The sequence below is a fragment of the Sinohyriopsis cumingii genome, unplaced genomic scaffold (assembly GCF_028554795.1).
Source record: "Sinohyriopsis cumingii isolate HCF-2022 unplaced genomic scaffold, ASM2855479v2 utg000229l, whole genome shotgun sequence".
NCBI classification, from domain to species: Eukaryota; Metazoa; Mollusca; class Bivalvia; order Unionida; family Unionidae; genus Sinohyriopsis; species Sinohyriopsis cumingii.
In genome coordinates this window covers 3,203,964-3,221,879 of record NW_028315879.1, presented here as the reverse complement: position 1 = coordinate 3,221,879, position 17,916 = coordinate 3,203,964, and the positions used below count along the sequence as shown (strand labels likewise).

Genomic DNA, 17,916 nt, shown 5'->3' with positions numbered 1-17,916 from the left:
ATTTGATCGGCAACCACTATCAGCATTTGAACTTGTATCTATAGATTTCGTACGCACAATCGTGATGAAGAGTGCACCAAAGTCATATGAACTTGATCAAATTCCACCATCACTGCTGCTTGAGTGCTTAGATCCAGTATTGTCTTTACTGACTGATGTTATTAATATCTCTCTCTCAGTTGGGGAATTCCCATCATTTTTCAAAACTGCCATTGTAAAGCCTCTCCTGAAGAAACCAACACGTTACCATAACGATTTAAAGAACTACCTTCCAGTTTCAAATCTCCCATTCATGTCAAAAATCTTAGAAAAGTTTGTTCTATCCCAGCTTGTATCTCATCTGAATTCAAAAAGTCTTTTTAGCAATGTACAATCTGCATATCATCCTCGCCATGGTACTGAAACTACTCTTCTAAAAGTAGTTAATGACATTCTCTCTGCTTTGGATAGCGGAAAGATTACAGTTCTCACCCGCCTTGATTTGTCTGCAGCATTTGACACAATAGACCATGATATATTACTTTACCGTCTCCAGCATGTATTTGGCATTCATGATGTAGCCTTACTGCGGTTCAAGTCCTATCTGGTCAACAGGACACCAAATGGAATACACTCCAGCCCTGTTAATCTATGTTGTGGTGTTCCACAGGGCATGTTCCTGGACATGTTCTTTTCATTCTATACACTCAGCCGCTCTCAAGTATCATATATCGTCATCCAGTGTCTCGCCAATTGTACGCTGACGACACCCAGATATACACAACTAGCCACCCAACTGAAGTTGACGCTACCATCCAAGGTGCAGAGAGGTGCATTTCTGATGTGAAATCATATATGACATATAACAAGCTGCAGATGAATGATGATAAAACTGAGGCCATTCTAATCACAACACCAAGACGTTCTCAGTCACATCCTTTAGCTCAAGCAATAAATATCAGCAACACCAACATTAAATTCACACAGTCAGTACGAAACCTTGGTGTCATTCTGGACAGTACTGTCACGTTGCACCAGCATATGTCATGAACATATGCAAGGCTGTATATATTTAGCTGAGAAAACCATCTCCATTCAGAAATATCTTTCAGTTGATGCCATTAAACATTTGTGTGTTCATTAGTACTTTCAAAACTGGACTATTGTAACTCCATTCTGTCTGGTTTTTAATTTCTACTTCAAAAGCTTCAAAACGTTAAAAACACAGCTTCTCGGATCATACTTAGAGTACCACGATCAGAGCACACCTCCCCACTGCTCTGTACCCTACACTGGCTATCCATTCGATCCAGAATCAAACACAAATTTTGTTTTCTGTCCTACGTTTCACTGTCGGACTCCAATCCAACATACCTATCCAACCTCACCCATGTGTATACACCAGCAAGATACTTACGCTCCTCTTCGGACAATTGTATACTCATTATTTACACTATGAAAATAAAGTCAAATGGGCAGCGTTCTTTTGCATACCAGGGCCCAGCAACGTGGAATGAATTGCTCACTGAACTCTGACACAAAGATACAGTGATCTCATTCAAGAGGGCTCTCAAAACTCAGTTATTTTGACTGCAAGAGCAAAGTTAAAGACCAAATAATATTTCTAACCTTAAATATTCTCACCATGTTTTATATATTTTGAAGTTTCATGGTGTAATATTATCAATATATATATTTTTTATGTTATGTGTGTTGTCTAATGTTGTAAAGCGCTTAGAACTTCTAAAGATTAGGCGCTATACAATGTCCTCATTATTATTATTATTATTATTGGACAGTATTAAGTTTGGGGCCCTTTTTAACAGTATGAAACTTGTAATCACACATTTTAAATGTTTCTATTTTGGGGCAGGATTTTATTAAAAGATTTGACCAACAAAAATGTAAAACATAGAAGAGGGCCACTACATGATATTTTTACGTAATCGAGCTACATGACTATGCTTGCTGTGACAAATTTAACAATCAAGCTACATGTCTATGCATGCTGTGCCAAATTTAACAATCAAGCTACATGTCTGTGCATGCTGTGACAAATTTAACAATCAAGCTACATGTCTATGCATGCTGTGCCAAATTTAACAATCAAGCTACATGTCTATGCATGCTGTGCCCAGTCTAACAATCAAGCTACACGACTATCATTACTACACCTACTTTACCCATCAAGCTAGATGACTATGAATGCTGTGCCAAGCCTAAGCATCAACGTAGATGACTATGATTAGTATGCCTTGTTCATTTGCATGCTGTGTCTAATTTAATGCAGATATCTTACTTATTGTCAAGCCCCATGCTAACTAACGAGGGTCAGGTCAGATAACCTTTAAATGGGAGAGAGATGACAAAATGTGTGAAGAGTTTAAATTCTGAAGAACAAGTGCAAGATTGTTGGAAATAATAAGTGGGGTTGTGCAATGGAAGATAAAGAAGAGAGATAGAAATGCTGAAAATGAACATTCATTTTGAATGAATTTATTTTACCCATGAGTTATCTTGAACTTCACCAGTTTCATTGATTTATTTACTCATTAATTTTTTTATATTTAAAATCCAGTTTATAAAATAGAAGTTGGTTAAAGACATTTAGTTTATTAATTACTAACTATTCTTTTCATGAAAGTCTGTACTACATGATATAAACTGGAGTCCAGTCGGTGGGTGTGCTATGGAAATGGTTTTATAAGGTAAGATATATTATTAACTATTCTATTTATCTATCTAATCCAATCTCATGCTATAACATACATGGAATTCTTTGCTAATGCTTTGTTAATATTGCAATATAGCAGAATTTGGAGTAACAACAATTTTGCAAATAGCTGAGTTTTGATTTTCGTTTTCATCATAAATTATTCTAGTTATGAACTTGGGCTGACAGGTTTTTTATATTTGGTTCAAAATATTTTTGTAAAGGGAAGGGGTAATATCCAACATTATATCGTCCAAACGAGCACGATTGTTGTTATGACAAGCAAAAACGAATATATGACTGACTATGTGCTAAAAGATTAAATTCAGGATTAACTGGTTGGTTAGAACTGACACAGACGTCCGTTCGATTACTTGCCCCCTCTTATCTCACTATACTGTTTGATGAAGGAGATACGATACCTCAGCATTTAAAATTCATTAAAGGCAATATCAGGTTTTGTCATTCAAAATAAAATTAAAAAAGTATATAAATGTTAAATTAGAATTGTCTTGTGTTAACCTGTAACAGTTTCTAACATTTTAGGAATGTAGAAATACATTTGAGTGAATATATATTTTTGGTCTTCTTTCACTACTTTCTTTCCTCCAGTATTTATCTTCCGAAACAGTCATGTGCAGGTGTGCACTTTGATGACTTAACCTATTCTAAGCCTGTCTACATTTTCTACGTATTTACAGAAGAAATGCCATTAATTCAAGCAATTGCTGAAGAACAGCGACTACTTTCTTTTATGGATCAAGGTGGTAAACCGTTGTTATCATGGCTTACAGTAACCACAGATAGTAATCAAAGTAATGTTAATGGTTTATTTACGTAGCATATAGCATCACAGCAGGGAGTTTCTGCACCGCGACATATTTTCATTGCTCTTCAAGATGTTACGTGAACAAAGTCACAAACACGGAGTCATATGATATTTGACAAACTCGGCAGTTCTGAAGTTTCCTTAAAAATAAACCGGCATCAAGAACCATCAGAGAGTATAAAGTTAGATTTTGATAATAATCATGTTGCGCGTGTATATCAACACTTGATGAAATATCTAGGACGTGATACAAATATCGATAGTGGCTTGCAAATATCACAATTGGATTTTACGACACATTATCCAATCTATTACTTTTCACCCGAGCATCTTGATTTAGCTTGACAATCTGTCGTTGATGTACACTTTCGATCTCATGTGGTAAGAGGAGCTAAAGCTAATTACAAAGCATTCGCGGTCATACTCAGTGACAAAGCAATGTTACTTGAAGGTGTTGGTAGCAGAATAAGATTCATTGATGCGCCAGTAGAAAACATGTAATGTTTTCAAAAACATGTAGACAATTAGACCAATCGCGTTAATGATAAAAATGTCATATAGACACGTTAATGTCACTCTTACTCCCGGTCAGGTGAAAAAATCACAATAAAAATACGCGAGTGCATGTGGGGCAACGATAACACTAAAGCAAAATTACATTGCTAATGGTGGCCCAAACAAGTCATCGTTTAGTAAAACTCAACTAAAACATTTGAACAGCGCGCTGCAAGCAAAAACTGGAGTTCAGCTTGATTTCCCTCCAAGAGCTATCAGCGACATGATTAAAAGCGGTGGTATATTTCCACTTCTCGCATCAACTCCGGTGCTGATAGCTGCTGCTGCCCCAGGTGTCGCAAAAGCAGCTGCGTTAGGTGCTGTTGGAACCGCTGGTAGAATGGCATTAAAGAAAGCAACTCGGAAGGGGCAAAAAAGGGAGCGGGCTAAGACTTCCAGGAACTCCGCCCTCATGGTACGGATACGGTCTAAGACTTGCAGGAACTTCGCCCTCATGGTTCCCCAAACGTCGTTAAATACAGCACGTCTCACGCCGATGTCAAATTTTGATTTACTCGATACTGCTAAACAATTAAATATAAAAAGGTGTTTTTATGCGAGATCAATTACCACAACAACCAAATAATCCAGAATCCGGAATTATTAATCTCGATACCAACGAACGCCCTGGAACTCACTGGGTTGCTTACGCGATACATCCACGTGGAATTGTTTATTTCGATTCGTATGGGTTACCACCGCCAGTTGAATTTCTGAAATACGTACAACGAGTACGAAGCACTTCCGCGCAAAGCACTCCCATTCCAATCTGGTATTCAACTCTACCAACACAAACACGCCGATCCGCCAATATGCGGCCGTGAAGTAATTAATGTACTTGACGCGTCATCAAAATCAACCAAACCACCTCACAAAGTCGAGCACGAGTATACCGCTGCAAAATTTAACATTTTATTAAACAATCTCTAAAGAATAACGGTTGATATTTACGGAAAATTTCTTAGTATGCGTAGAAGCGAAGAACGCGACGACGTAGATTTATCAAAGTATGAGACCAAAGATGAGATCGACAATCTTTTAACTCTCCCCGGGATAGACCCAGATGAGGTTGTTATTTTTCAGGACCGGCATGGCAAGCTTAAAACCAGCAATATCAAATGGAATGACATAGTTCGCAGGGTTCTTGGAACTACCTCGGATAACATCCCTGTGTTCACTGACAGCGGAAAGATCAGACTCAAGTATATCGTTTACAACCATCAGAGACAAGATGAAAACAATTGTAATGGATCGCTTAAAAAATACCGGTGACACAATGACAGGTGAACTCAAAACAAATAAAATAGTAGTGTTAATAGATCTAACATCCGACGAAGATGCCGCGACGAAAAAGTATGTTGACATTAACTACAACACCGTAGACACTAAATTTTTCACGTTGAGGGCCGAGTATGACGTTTACGTAAACGCGTTTGAAGATCTCAGTAGAAACGTTAGAAAAAATAATGGAACCGCAGAGGAATTCTTGGTACTCCGCCCACCGCTGATATGAAACTTTCTGATATCAAAATTAACATTGACACAACCAAAAAAAAAAAAAACACTCGAAGATATCAGAAGTAACATTGACACAACCAAAAAAACACTAGAAGATGTCGAAAGTGGAATTTCTGAGATCGTTAACAAAATTAGTCTGATTAAAATTCCACCCGGAGTAACTCCCTGGCATATTACCAATGTCGTATACACGGTATCATCTGGATTAAAAACAAAATAATACTATCAAATAGATTTGTAAGCCGAGAAAATGCCTATTTATCCAACGGAACAAAGATTGGGTACAATTGTTAGTTACATTGATGGAGAGTCACCTCAGTTTGCTCATTTAAGATCTTCAATGATCGCTTATGTTTCGATATATTTATTATCGATGATAAACAGATTACCTGACACTGCAGTCAGAGTTGCAACGGATTCGTTTTATATCGATAAGAAATATGCACCGTTGGTAACTGGTTTTACAAACACTGATGCATCATGGGGTTCGCGGAGAATAAAAGAAGAATTGTTATGTAATTATTCCGAATCCGCAGATGTTACGATTGAAGATATTTATTAAAAAAATAATCAGATATCGGAAATGTGGAGTGCGGCATCTGTGTATGATCCAGTATCCAGACACAAGACGGTTTATTTGAACAGGCCGAGGGTTTCTGGTTAGACGACTCGAGTGATCGAATTATTTCGACAGAATTCAGATGACATGATTGTGCTAACACCAACACACAGACTCGCCAGGGAGATGAAACAAAGAGGTGTTAATTCTTGCACTTATCACAGTTATTTCAGTTACAAGGGTGACGCATGGACTCCTGACCGAATGGGAGAGAAATATTTTCCAAAAGTTATTATTTGGGATAAGGTATGCACAGTGCCGTTAGAAACATTAATGATATTTCTTGATTGGCTATTAACAAAAAATAAGGCATTGGTTATGTGCGGCGATCACGGTGAACCACCTCCGTTTGTTGGGCCATCTCCACACGATTGGTTGAAGAATTTTGTTGATTATTATACAGAGATAACTGATAATCACAGATCTCTCGACGCAGAATTAAAGGGATTAAAAAAATTAATCAGACTACAACCGAATAAAATTCAGTGTGCAATAATGCGCGAGGTGATTTCAGAAACTTCCTTGATTGACGTTTGGGAAACGTGGAAACCAAACGATAGTGGCAAGTAGAAAGAAAGTCAGAGACACACTTCAACGGCAGTCATTTCAGTTACACAATAATTTTTTTTCCAACATTGCCAGTGCCGTTATGTTATAGACCAGCTGATACGCGACGGCAGAATATTGACGTTGATATACCAGGACCCCTGACAGAGTCAAAGAAACAGAATCTTGTGTTGAATGATATTGTCGCTGTTGAAGTAAATGTTGTTGAGGATTCACTAAAAACAAATAATTCACCGTGGACGCTAGGATACGCGATGATGATTCATTCATCTCAAGGGCTGACTATTAATGATACAGTCGTTTTGATTGTTGATGATCGCATAGAATGGTCAAACTTAGTTTATATCGCAGTGTCCAGAGTTAGAAGAATGTCTCAGCTTCGAAGGATTGTCTCGGACGAGTCAGTGATTAATGATGACAACGATAATGGTCAAGTTGATATAATAAGAAAAAAATTGGCTGGTTATAAACAAAGTGATAAAAAGAATAATCGCGATTTTGATCTTGATGTTGAATTTGTTAATGCGCTGAAACAACAGCTGAATAATCACTGTGCGAGCTGTAATTGTGTAATGTTGTTGCAGTACTCGAGTAATAATCCAAGATAATTTACCGTAGACATTACAGATAATAGTTACGGTCATATACGAGAAAATGTGATGCTGACCTGTCTTGAATGTAATCGACGTTGGGGTGCTAGTTAAGTGATTTGGGCGGTAATTGTGTGTCTTCGGGAATTACTTGTAATTGCTCACGTGTAAATCTACGCTGAGGAGCAGTTGAATCCAGTCTGCAGATTGTTGGCCTACCAGTAGATCTAGTTATACTAGATATCTTGTGTGTAGTGATGCTCCAGATAGGATCAGTCGCTCTTTTTTTACCACCTTCAAGTTCACGTGGTTCACATAAATATCTTACAGTCACATTACCTAATACTGGCTAAGCTGAAAAATCACGTCGTTGTGGTATGTTTTTTATGATATCGTTAATAGGTTTTATGTTGGTTGTTCGAGTTATTTCATTATTTAATGCGGTTATAACACCTGGTAATCTAGCAACCCGTTCGCGTGATCTCTTGTCCTGAATCAATTCCTTCGCGTATTGTTATCCAAATAACCGCTCAGCAAGTGTTCGATTAAATCGCTTAACAATTGCCTGATCGCGGTGAATTGCAGTATGTCCTCGTCTGATGGTGACGTTATGTTGCTTCATCAGCGATGATACTACACCCTGAAATTCTTCGCCAGGATCAATCTATAACAGCTTGGCCATCGTAGACCACCTCGTTGATAAATTCGTTCAAACGCAGAAACTACTTCAGTTGCCGTCTTTGTTGACAACGGTTCTGTCTCTTTGTATCTACTTGCAACATCAACTACAGTGAGCGCGTACTTGTATGTTATTTGACGTCTTTGTATTTTAATGGTATCATGTGGTAGAAATAATATATCAGTCTATTGAACTTCATTAGGAACACTAACATCAAAATGTGCAAAGTAAATTTATTTAGGTGGTGGTATATAAATTTGCCACATTGCCTGTCGGGATAACCATTTGTTTTAGCAGTAACACGTGTGACCTTTGCTGCTTCAGCGAGTTTACTAATCTCTGCGTTACCCTTCCAGTATCCTCCTGCGGAATAATAAATCGATTCCATTATAAATAATTGCCAGTAACAAGCGCTAATTTACCTTTCATTGCAGATCTAACTAACCAATTAGCCAATGATTCCTTGAAAGATTTATTCGTGATGGAATTTAGCGCGTGAATTAATTTCACATCTGCGATATGCCTATCTTGTAGATTTTTACTTTTATAAGCTTCATCATGAGCATCACACCCTTTATCAATAGCGTTTATCGGATACTCTCATGGTCTTGGTTGATCTTAGTTGTTAAGTCTGATATCAAGTCGGGTCCAGGGCCGCATTAATTATATCCTAGAAGATGTTTTTCTCCTTGATATTTAGCACACGGTGTTCCGGGTAATTTTCCTAATTTTGCTGCAATATCACCTCCGTGTTGCTTTTTAAAAAAAATTGACTTTGGTTTTTCACCTGACTGCGTGGGAATAAATTTAAATTTTTTGTGCCACATCGTTCACACTTTCCTGTAAGCGCTGATCTGTTATTTTTTGTTGTGATATTGTTAGATCACTTGTTGGGGTACGCTTCCTGCATTTCTCACAATATAAATCCATATTATTTTATATTATATCTAATGGAAATCATTGATTTGTTTGCAACAAGAAATTGAAAACCAGTTAAGCATCATGCCGCGCTACCAAATTCTGTTCGTATGATTATCCCAGGTCCATCTGGAAGTGGTAAGACGCAGTGGTTACTTAATTTAATAATGAAGTGGGATAAGTTGTATTTGGTAGCACCTTCAGTTGATGATCAGCGATGTTATGATGTACTAAATGATTTTAATGAAAGCGCAAAATCGTTGGATGAGCGCGGAGACGATGTTGTTGAATTTATAACTGATATTGATGAAGCACCAAGTATTGACGATATTGATGGATTTATTAATAATTTAGTTGTTTACGATGATGTAAGTCTTGATAAACAATCAAATCCAGCATGGATATTTTCAAGAGGCAGACACAAAAAGACAGTTGTGATTTATGTTACTCAACGATGCACTCAAATACCAAAAGTGATCAGAGATAACTGTAATATTCTTGCTGTGGTTAACGGAGTTGATACACATACCCTAAGAAATATTCATCAGACCTGGTGTAGCGGTGACATGGATATAATTAAATAATTTTTTTTTATTACTTAGTCAGGCTCAGTTAACCCCACACGGATTTATAACAATAAATTTACACGATTCCTGAACAAGGTATCTTATCGGACTTGATACAATTTTTGGATAAATTTATAGCAGCAGAGAGGGCGGGCTCTCAACTTGGTACCGACACAATCGCTGATTTTCCTGAGATTTTTTCGCCGGTCGTGATAACCAGTAAGTGGGGATGGAGTCTATTAAGTTCGGTGAACAGGGCCGTCTCATGTCGGATAATGAGAAATATCGCGATTTTTCGCGATTCTCCTGGAAAGCTTATTTTGCGAATCTGAGGGTGAACCAATTAGAGGTTGTTCGCCCTCTCTGCTGCTAGAACTAACGTGTTACTTATCATGCCGCCGCAGATACGTAGTATCATGCCCCACCCAGTCACATTATCCTGACACCAGGCCGACCAGTCCAAGCACTAACCTTTTAATGCTGAGGGCCAAGCGAGGCAGTTGCTATTACCATTTTTGGTAAGACTTGACCGGTGTTTGAACCCGCGACCTCCCGCATCCGAGGCGGTTGCTCTAATCACTTCGCCAATTATAAATGGTAAAACAGATTTAAATGCAGAAAGTGAACTCTGGTACTTGAAATAAATTTATTTTAATCATGTATTATTGTGACCTGCTCTGATTTTATTATTCTAAGGACCTGCTCTATCTTCATTTATTTATTCATTAATTTGTTTATTTTTACTACATTTGCAAACCAGGTTTTATAACATTTCATAATGTGTTCTCCTGATAATACATGAGCGCAGAAAAATTTGCATATCATGGCTACTGATATTTGACTTCTAAGAAAAACATAAAGGATGTAAAGTTAGTTAAAAGATACCAAGTTTGTTCAGTAATAAGTTAGCTTTCCCTTACAGGCATTAATGTATGCAAACAGACAGGGTCAAGATATATATTGGTATGGGACGGCCAGACAAATGATTAGCCAACCGATATCTCAACCTAATCATACCTCTTGTTATAATATACTTAAAATTACCTACCATCCAGTACTTTATGACAGGTTCAAATTCCAATAACAGAAGTTAAAGTAAGTTAATATGTTTAATAGATGAAATGTGATCTTTAAATTTTATTATAAATTACACCATTTATAATTTTAGCCTGACACATTTTTGATATTTGGATTAACACTCTCTTGTATAGGGAAGGGGTAAAAATCTAAACTTGCAACATCCAACTCAAGACGTCTTTTGATATGACTAGTAAGAAAGAATACATGAGTGGCTATGCGACCAACTGCTGCACTCGAGATGGTGATTTGTAAGTGTACCTGAACCTACGGCTTTATAAAAATATAATTATTCTATATTATCCTCTTTGAAGAAATACCTTTGAATTTATCTCACTTTTAATTACATAAATATGGGCTATTCTGGATTTTTAGGAATAAGTTGCGGTTTGGATTAATACATCTGAGGATGCCAAATTCCGGAGTTTGACAACTACGCCCAAATCTGCCTAGCAATCAACAAGTCCTCTCTATTTCATGTTTGCACTATCTGGTTCAAATCAGCAATACCTGGGAGGTTAAAATGCAAACATAGGCATCCTTGGAATGAATCGCACAATCTTATCTAACCTTTGTGCTGTCCGCAAATAGTTTTCAATGGGAGATAAAGTACTTCAATGATTTGTGGTCATAAAAGGCACCAGTAGGTTTCGTCATTCCAAATACATAAACTAAACATATGTGTATAAATTTGAAAGTATAATTGTCTCTTGTTCACCTGTATCAGTTTACAACATTTAAAAATATATTTATACAAGTGATACAAGATATATATTTGATCTTCCTTCACTTCGCTCTTCTCTACGGTTTATATCTTCTGAAACAGTCAGCTGCTGGCATATTTCATGATGACCTGTCCTATTTTTAACCTCACATATATTTTCTAATTATTTTATTTAGATTAAATTACACAGTCAAGAAGTTTCAGTTAGTAACAGAACCTATCATCTTGATAGTGGCCTACAAAGATAAGAGAAATGGGCTGACTACCGATACAATCTAATTTCCATAAAAGTAAGAATGCTATTTCGTTTTGAAGTTTCGAAAAGTGACGTATATTATAAAGATATGATCAGTTTAAATATAATATGATCAATTCAAATGAAAAATGCAGAATTAAAGTATTATTGGTTAATGTATAGGATGTATTAACACCGATACCACCCCTTAATGACTGGGAAATATTGAGCAACAGGACAATGCATGTTGGACACAGTTTATTGCAGTTATCTTCCTTGTTATCATTACCCGCTCGACAGGGTGTCAGACTAGGGCATCTTTAAATGCAGCAAACGTGATAAAACATTTTTGGAATTTTGGTTTGAAAAGCAAATGATGAAAAATTAGAAAGATGGAAACATCGGTGAGTAGTTTGATCATAGAAGGTGAGAACATTTAAAAATACAGAAAAACAGCATTTCAAATGAATAAATAAGACCAATGTGTTCCCCTGACCTGATCTGGTTTTATTTATCTATTTATTATTTATAAATCAATTTTACTATCTATTCTAACTGACGTTTATGACACTTTACAATGTATTCTACTGAGAGCACAGAGGAGCACAGAAAAAGCTGGTTATAAGGTTGGCTGATAGATTTTCAAAACTTCCTTGTACAGGGCTAGTGTAAATTGATGAATATCTCTAACAGTTGAATACATGTCCAAACTTGATTTGGTGATTTGATCTGAATTTTAGGCTTTTCTCAACACTTAACTATTAGATAATATCACCTCAGAAGCAATAACGTTTGAAGATAAACCCATGTATCACTATTCCATATATATATATATATATATATATATATATATATATATATATATATATATATATATATATATATATATATATATATATATATTTATAAGCTACCTTTATATGAAAATGAGAAATGCTTGATTTTGACAAGTACCCCACAAGCTACTAAGTCAACAAGTTTGAGTTGATCAATGTTTACACTATCAGGTTTTCGACAAGCCACATCTGGGTCTGTAATCGGAACAAGTACTCTTCTGGAGCCATTGATCCTTTTATTTAACCATTGTGCTATCAACAAAGTGTTATTACAGGGGAATAGAGTGCTCATGTTGGTTCACCTGATAAACTGATGAGTTATGCAAACCATGAGACAGAGGGTATAAGATGTGTGTATTTTACAATAGCTTTCTCTAATGAACATTCAACCTACTTTATTGAAATACAGGTTCTTTCCTAAACCTAAAATAAACTGGATAACTATATCTGCATTGCAACACCTCTGATTTGATTTTAGACTACCCAGTAATTTTCAATTTCATCAATATATTGTATTTCAGCTGAATACTGAAACATATTCATGCAAAAATATAACACACGTCAGGAGCATACAATTATTTCTTGATTTATATTTCTATTTTAGCACTACTTTTAATATCAAACTATCTTAACTCAGAATTGACCGATTATTTACAGTTGATATACAATGCCCAGCTGGACTCGGGCAATAAATATTTTCCCTATATAGTCGGTACATTAGTGTGTCTGTTGTAAACTTTTCAGTTTGCTCAAATCCTAATAAATCATATGTTTATGTAAATGTGTTAAGTACTTGTCACAGATTAACATACACTTTTTGGAGAGATTAAACTGAAAGTAAAACATTATGGGGTACATTTTACTTTTGAGCATTCTTCAATGCCAGATTACCTTGCACTGTTGCCAAAATACTCACATGCAAGCAAAACATAGTGCTCTAAAGAACAAACAATTTCATTTATATGAATACTAAATATAACTCAATTGAAGCGAAGGATTATCACCAAAAGAAGACAGGAAAAATACTGTGACAATACACTGAGACTACATTCATGGGAACTAATCATTAAATATTAATTGTAACCAGGTCTTATTAGGCCAAATTGTTAATAGCCAATATTAGTCAAACCCTTGTATTAGCAAGTCACACATATTTCAACTTTACTCATGAAATCGTATTGACTTTTATGGCAAGCAAGGAATGCAACAACTGTAAGAAAATGTCACAACAGTAAGACATGTGGAAACTGTATGCTAGTGTGACAACTGTAATTAAGTGTGCAAACTGTAAGAAAGTTACAACTGTATTTAACGTGCGACAACTGTAAGAAAGTGTGTCAGCCATAAGAAAGTGCAACAACTGTAAGAAGTGTGACAACTGTAAGAAAGTGTGACAACTGTAAGAAAGTGTGACAAATGTAATTAAGCTTGATGACTGTAAGAAAGTTACAGCTGTAATAATTTATGACATTAAGAAAGTGTAACAACAGTAAGACTGTGTTGTGCCGGTGTCCAGTAAGGTGCATTTTTATATTACCAAATGGAAAGAAACTGATAACTTTTAAAGGCACAGTTGACCTATGAATGATATTTGGGAGTGGTGGCTTTGGTCTATACAACTTATAATGTTTTGTCTAGGGGTAGTGAAGCATGATAGCTCACAATGAATTTTGGGGCAAATTGTAATATGCTTGTTTAAATGCATATAGGTCTACACACTACAAAAAAAAATTACATTTGCTAGGTTCCACATTTAAATGCATACAGGTCTACACACATTAAAAACAATGACAAGTGCTATGTTTCAGATTTAAATGCATACAGGTGTAAATAATGAAAAAAGAATTACAAGTGTTATTCTATTCCTCAGCCAATTGTTAGTATATATAATAATATAAATTTCTAATAGTGATAGGACCAGGACCATGATTGATGATACAAAGAAAAAGCATTTCAAAATCAATAATAATGAAAGGCAAATAGGAAAATATAGCTTCAGGGAGGCTTTACAATACTAACCAGTGTTGTTGATGTCTTTCGTGGAAGATTTATGATATGTTTTGAGGTAATATATCAATGTGGTAGAATGAACAAATCCAGGTGAATTTAACATGTATTATGATTCTTTTGTATCACCACCTAATCGCTGGACAGCATCCGAGCTAATTCAACTCTTCTGTCTTGTTCCACATACCAATCAGACCTGAAAAGAGGCAACATCGGTATTTTTAATCTCATAGGTTAGTCACATATAGATAACGTAAGTGCAAAGCTGCTAGATATGTAGATATCAATACGACATTTACATATCTGCCATAACACATCACATCATGCAAAAAACAATTTTTTATTCCACACCACTTGACATGGTCATGTTTAGAAAAACACAAACTTCAGTATCATTATAAGAAATAAAAACACACCTCTTTTTATCTAAACTTGTTCTGCTATTAGAAACGGGTCTTATTTCGAAACAGTATAAGAGGCGTTGACATCAAAATCCTCTAAGTAAGGTCTCCATGAGTGCAAGCTATTGATACAGTTTATTAACATTTACGTGTTTTTCATAGCCGGTAACCCCTGAGGCGCCCTTTATTTTGCTTTTTTCGCCACGACTTCGCATCTGCACTGTTTCTCCTTTTTCCATATCCGTAATGTATCGGTAGTATTTCACGCCTGGAAAATATACAACTCAAACACCCTATACAGGGAACTATTTTACCTTTGCTACCTCAGGCCAGTCAAATCATGCTTTTAAGCCTCATTTCATCTATAACCTTCCACCATATCTACATTTAAAACAACAACACAAGACGTCTCCAAGACAACGGAACAGTCCCTTTTGAATTACTCTATTGCACAATTTACCAGTCACCTATGACGAAGACTGCACATGCACTCACATAATCATTGCATATAATTAGGGTTTAATAGGACTACTCATCTCCATGGACACTTATGGTACTCTGACCTGAACTCAATAAAAAATTAAACCATGTCATCCTGGAATCTCAGCACCACTGCAATATGTGACGTTTTCCTCTAGCAATTGGCTAGTTAGTCAGGTAGAGGACACCGACTTCCCAATATCAACCAAATGATCACTTAAATCTAAGAAATCCTTAAAATGGAGAGCTATATGCAAATGTCTGAAACTCCAAATTTATTGCAATATCAAAGATGAATCTGTGTAAAAACTGTATAAAGAGGGAAAGGATTGGCTCAAATTTAAACATATTGTAAAGTCCTACCTTCATGTGTTGTGCTCGACTAAATTTATCTAGCCTAGAATTTCTCGATATTGGCTATAGGTATTTTCTTCCACTTTTTCTCTCTGTTATTTACATAATATCCAAGAGACGTCGTAATCAAAATCCTCTTCGTAGCGGTTTAATTAGTGCAGAAATTTGAAACAATCTATGAACATTTTAGTGTTTTTCATACCCGGTACACGACATTGTTTCCTATCGGCGATATTCGTCATTGCTTCTTCGTGGGTGGACTCTGTCGCACAGAGATAAAATATCAAGGAAGGTCCATTGTCAGAACTCTTTAAAGAGAAGACGTAGAGGCTTAACTATATCCGTAAGGTATACTATTCTGATCTCATATGTTGTATTTGACCTCTTTCATTTAACCGCGAATTCGTCGAAATCGTCTCGACTAATTTTCTTCGAAGGTTTCCTACTGTTGGAATTGGTTATTCTTTACCGACTGTCAAACATGGGTTGAAATCAAAACTTCTCCGAGTTAGGGTTCAAGCATCGCAAAGTTTGGCTATAATCTGTTCATAAATGATAACGGTTTTAACTACTGCTGGTATCCCTACAGACCTTCTTACGTTTTCCGCTTGCATTAGACAAACACCGTCAAATATGCTTTTGGGAGTCAAATATATATATATATATATATATATATATATATATATATATATATATATATATATATATATATATATATATATATATATATATATATATCTGTTTAGAAGATATCATACAATAATAAATGCCAAGATTGTTTTAGTGGTGAGCTGTAGGAACCAGATATGGACTGAAGAGGTAATCTGCTAATGGACTTTGTTACAACTATCATAGATTAATCTCGGGATTCCAAGAAATCGGGTGGACGAATTTTCTTTAAACTTTTCATACAGTTGGAAGAGATCCCTAACTAGATATTATCAGAGAGGCGTTAAAATCGATATATTCTAGTTAGGGGTTCAATAATAACAATTTATTAAATCGATCCAAATTGTGCGTCGTTTTCATACCCGGTGCCCAAAGGTTGCCCCTCTTTTCACTGATTCCGCGCGATGAGATTCATCTGGCTCGACACTATCCGCTAGAGTAAAATGTCATTGAAAAGCCCATGCCAAAACTCTATAAAAAGGAAACGTATCGGCCCACCTGTATAAGTAAGATTTTATCTTATTGCCGTATTTGCTGCCCCCCCCCCTTATGTAGCCCCAGTTTCTGGAAATCGGTTAAACAAATTCTTACAATGACTTTGGCTTATGTTGGAACAGATTCCTGAATAGAAACTGTCCATCAGAAGTTATAATCAAAATCGTTTAGGTACGGGTTTAATTCGCACTAAGTATTATTAGATTTGACTCACACTGAGCGTGTTTCATACACCTACCTGTATGCTTGTTTACCCAGTTCCAATGACTTCAAGACAACATTCGATGTCAACTGAGGGCTTCCTAAATCCGTAGATACTTGAAATAATTCTTCTCTAAGCACATTATGACCACATAAGAGAAATCTCCAATTTCAAACTTGTAGGTTTGTTTTGTGGTTTCACGTTTGCTTGAGTCATTAGTAAGCTTTTCGAAAACATTTAAAATACTAATATTTAGCGCCATGCAAAACAGGACGCGACCCCAACATCTTAGACAAATAATTAATCCTATTTCAAATTACTAATTACCAATATCCTAACTCCTTCCTCCACATAGTATGTGATTTGTCTCTAGTCAGCTTCTTATAGCTGGCACTAAAAAACACTCTAGCTGGATTCGAATAACACCAATGCATGCCCTGAAGGGCTTCTAATCTTCAATAAGTTAGTTATAACCTATTTCTTATGGAACTGTGAATAAAGAATGTATACCCAACTAAATGTGAATAAGGAATCTGTAACCAAATATGTATGTAAAAATAGCTGAATCGGGAATAAGTAGATGGTTACTTATTCCTTATTCAATCGGGAATAAGGACTAAGGAATAAGTAACCAACTTGATGTCAGTCGCTGAAGTCCGTGACAGTTTTGTAATTTTATTATTACTTTATCAACGGCCATATAAATGTTAGAATGAGACTTCTCATTTTATGACAGCTGTTTATAAACATCTGTACTATATATGCTAATTTTTCGACCCTACTAATATGATTGAAAACGTTAAACTAGTGATTTCTAACTGCTGCTGTTAGTACAAGAGAGAGAGAGAGAGAGAGACAGGCAGACAGACTGACAGACCGAGAGAGAGAGAGAGAGAGAGGGAG

The 17,916-nt window shown here is 36.0% G+C and overlaps 2 protein-coding genes across 2 annotated transcripts in view; one reads left to right on the top strand and one right to left on the bottom strand.

The window, feature by feature from the left end:
* The window catches only part of LOC149774448 (uncharacterized), a 128,632-nt gene that overhangs the window by 60,093 nt on the left and 50,623 nt on the right, over window positions 1–17,916 (bottom strand). The gene's annotated exons all lie outside the window — the stretch shown is intronic.
* LOC149774447 (uncharacterized) overlaps window positions 4,417–17,916 on the top strand; it is a 117,654-nt gene continuing 104,154 nt past the window's right edge. Inside the window, 1 exon segment of the mRNA XM_089945289.1 lies at window positions 4,417–4,491. Within this exon segment, the coding sequence (XP_089801415.1) occupies window positions 4,417–4,491 (75 nt within the window).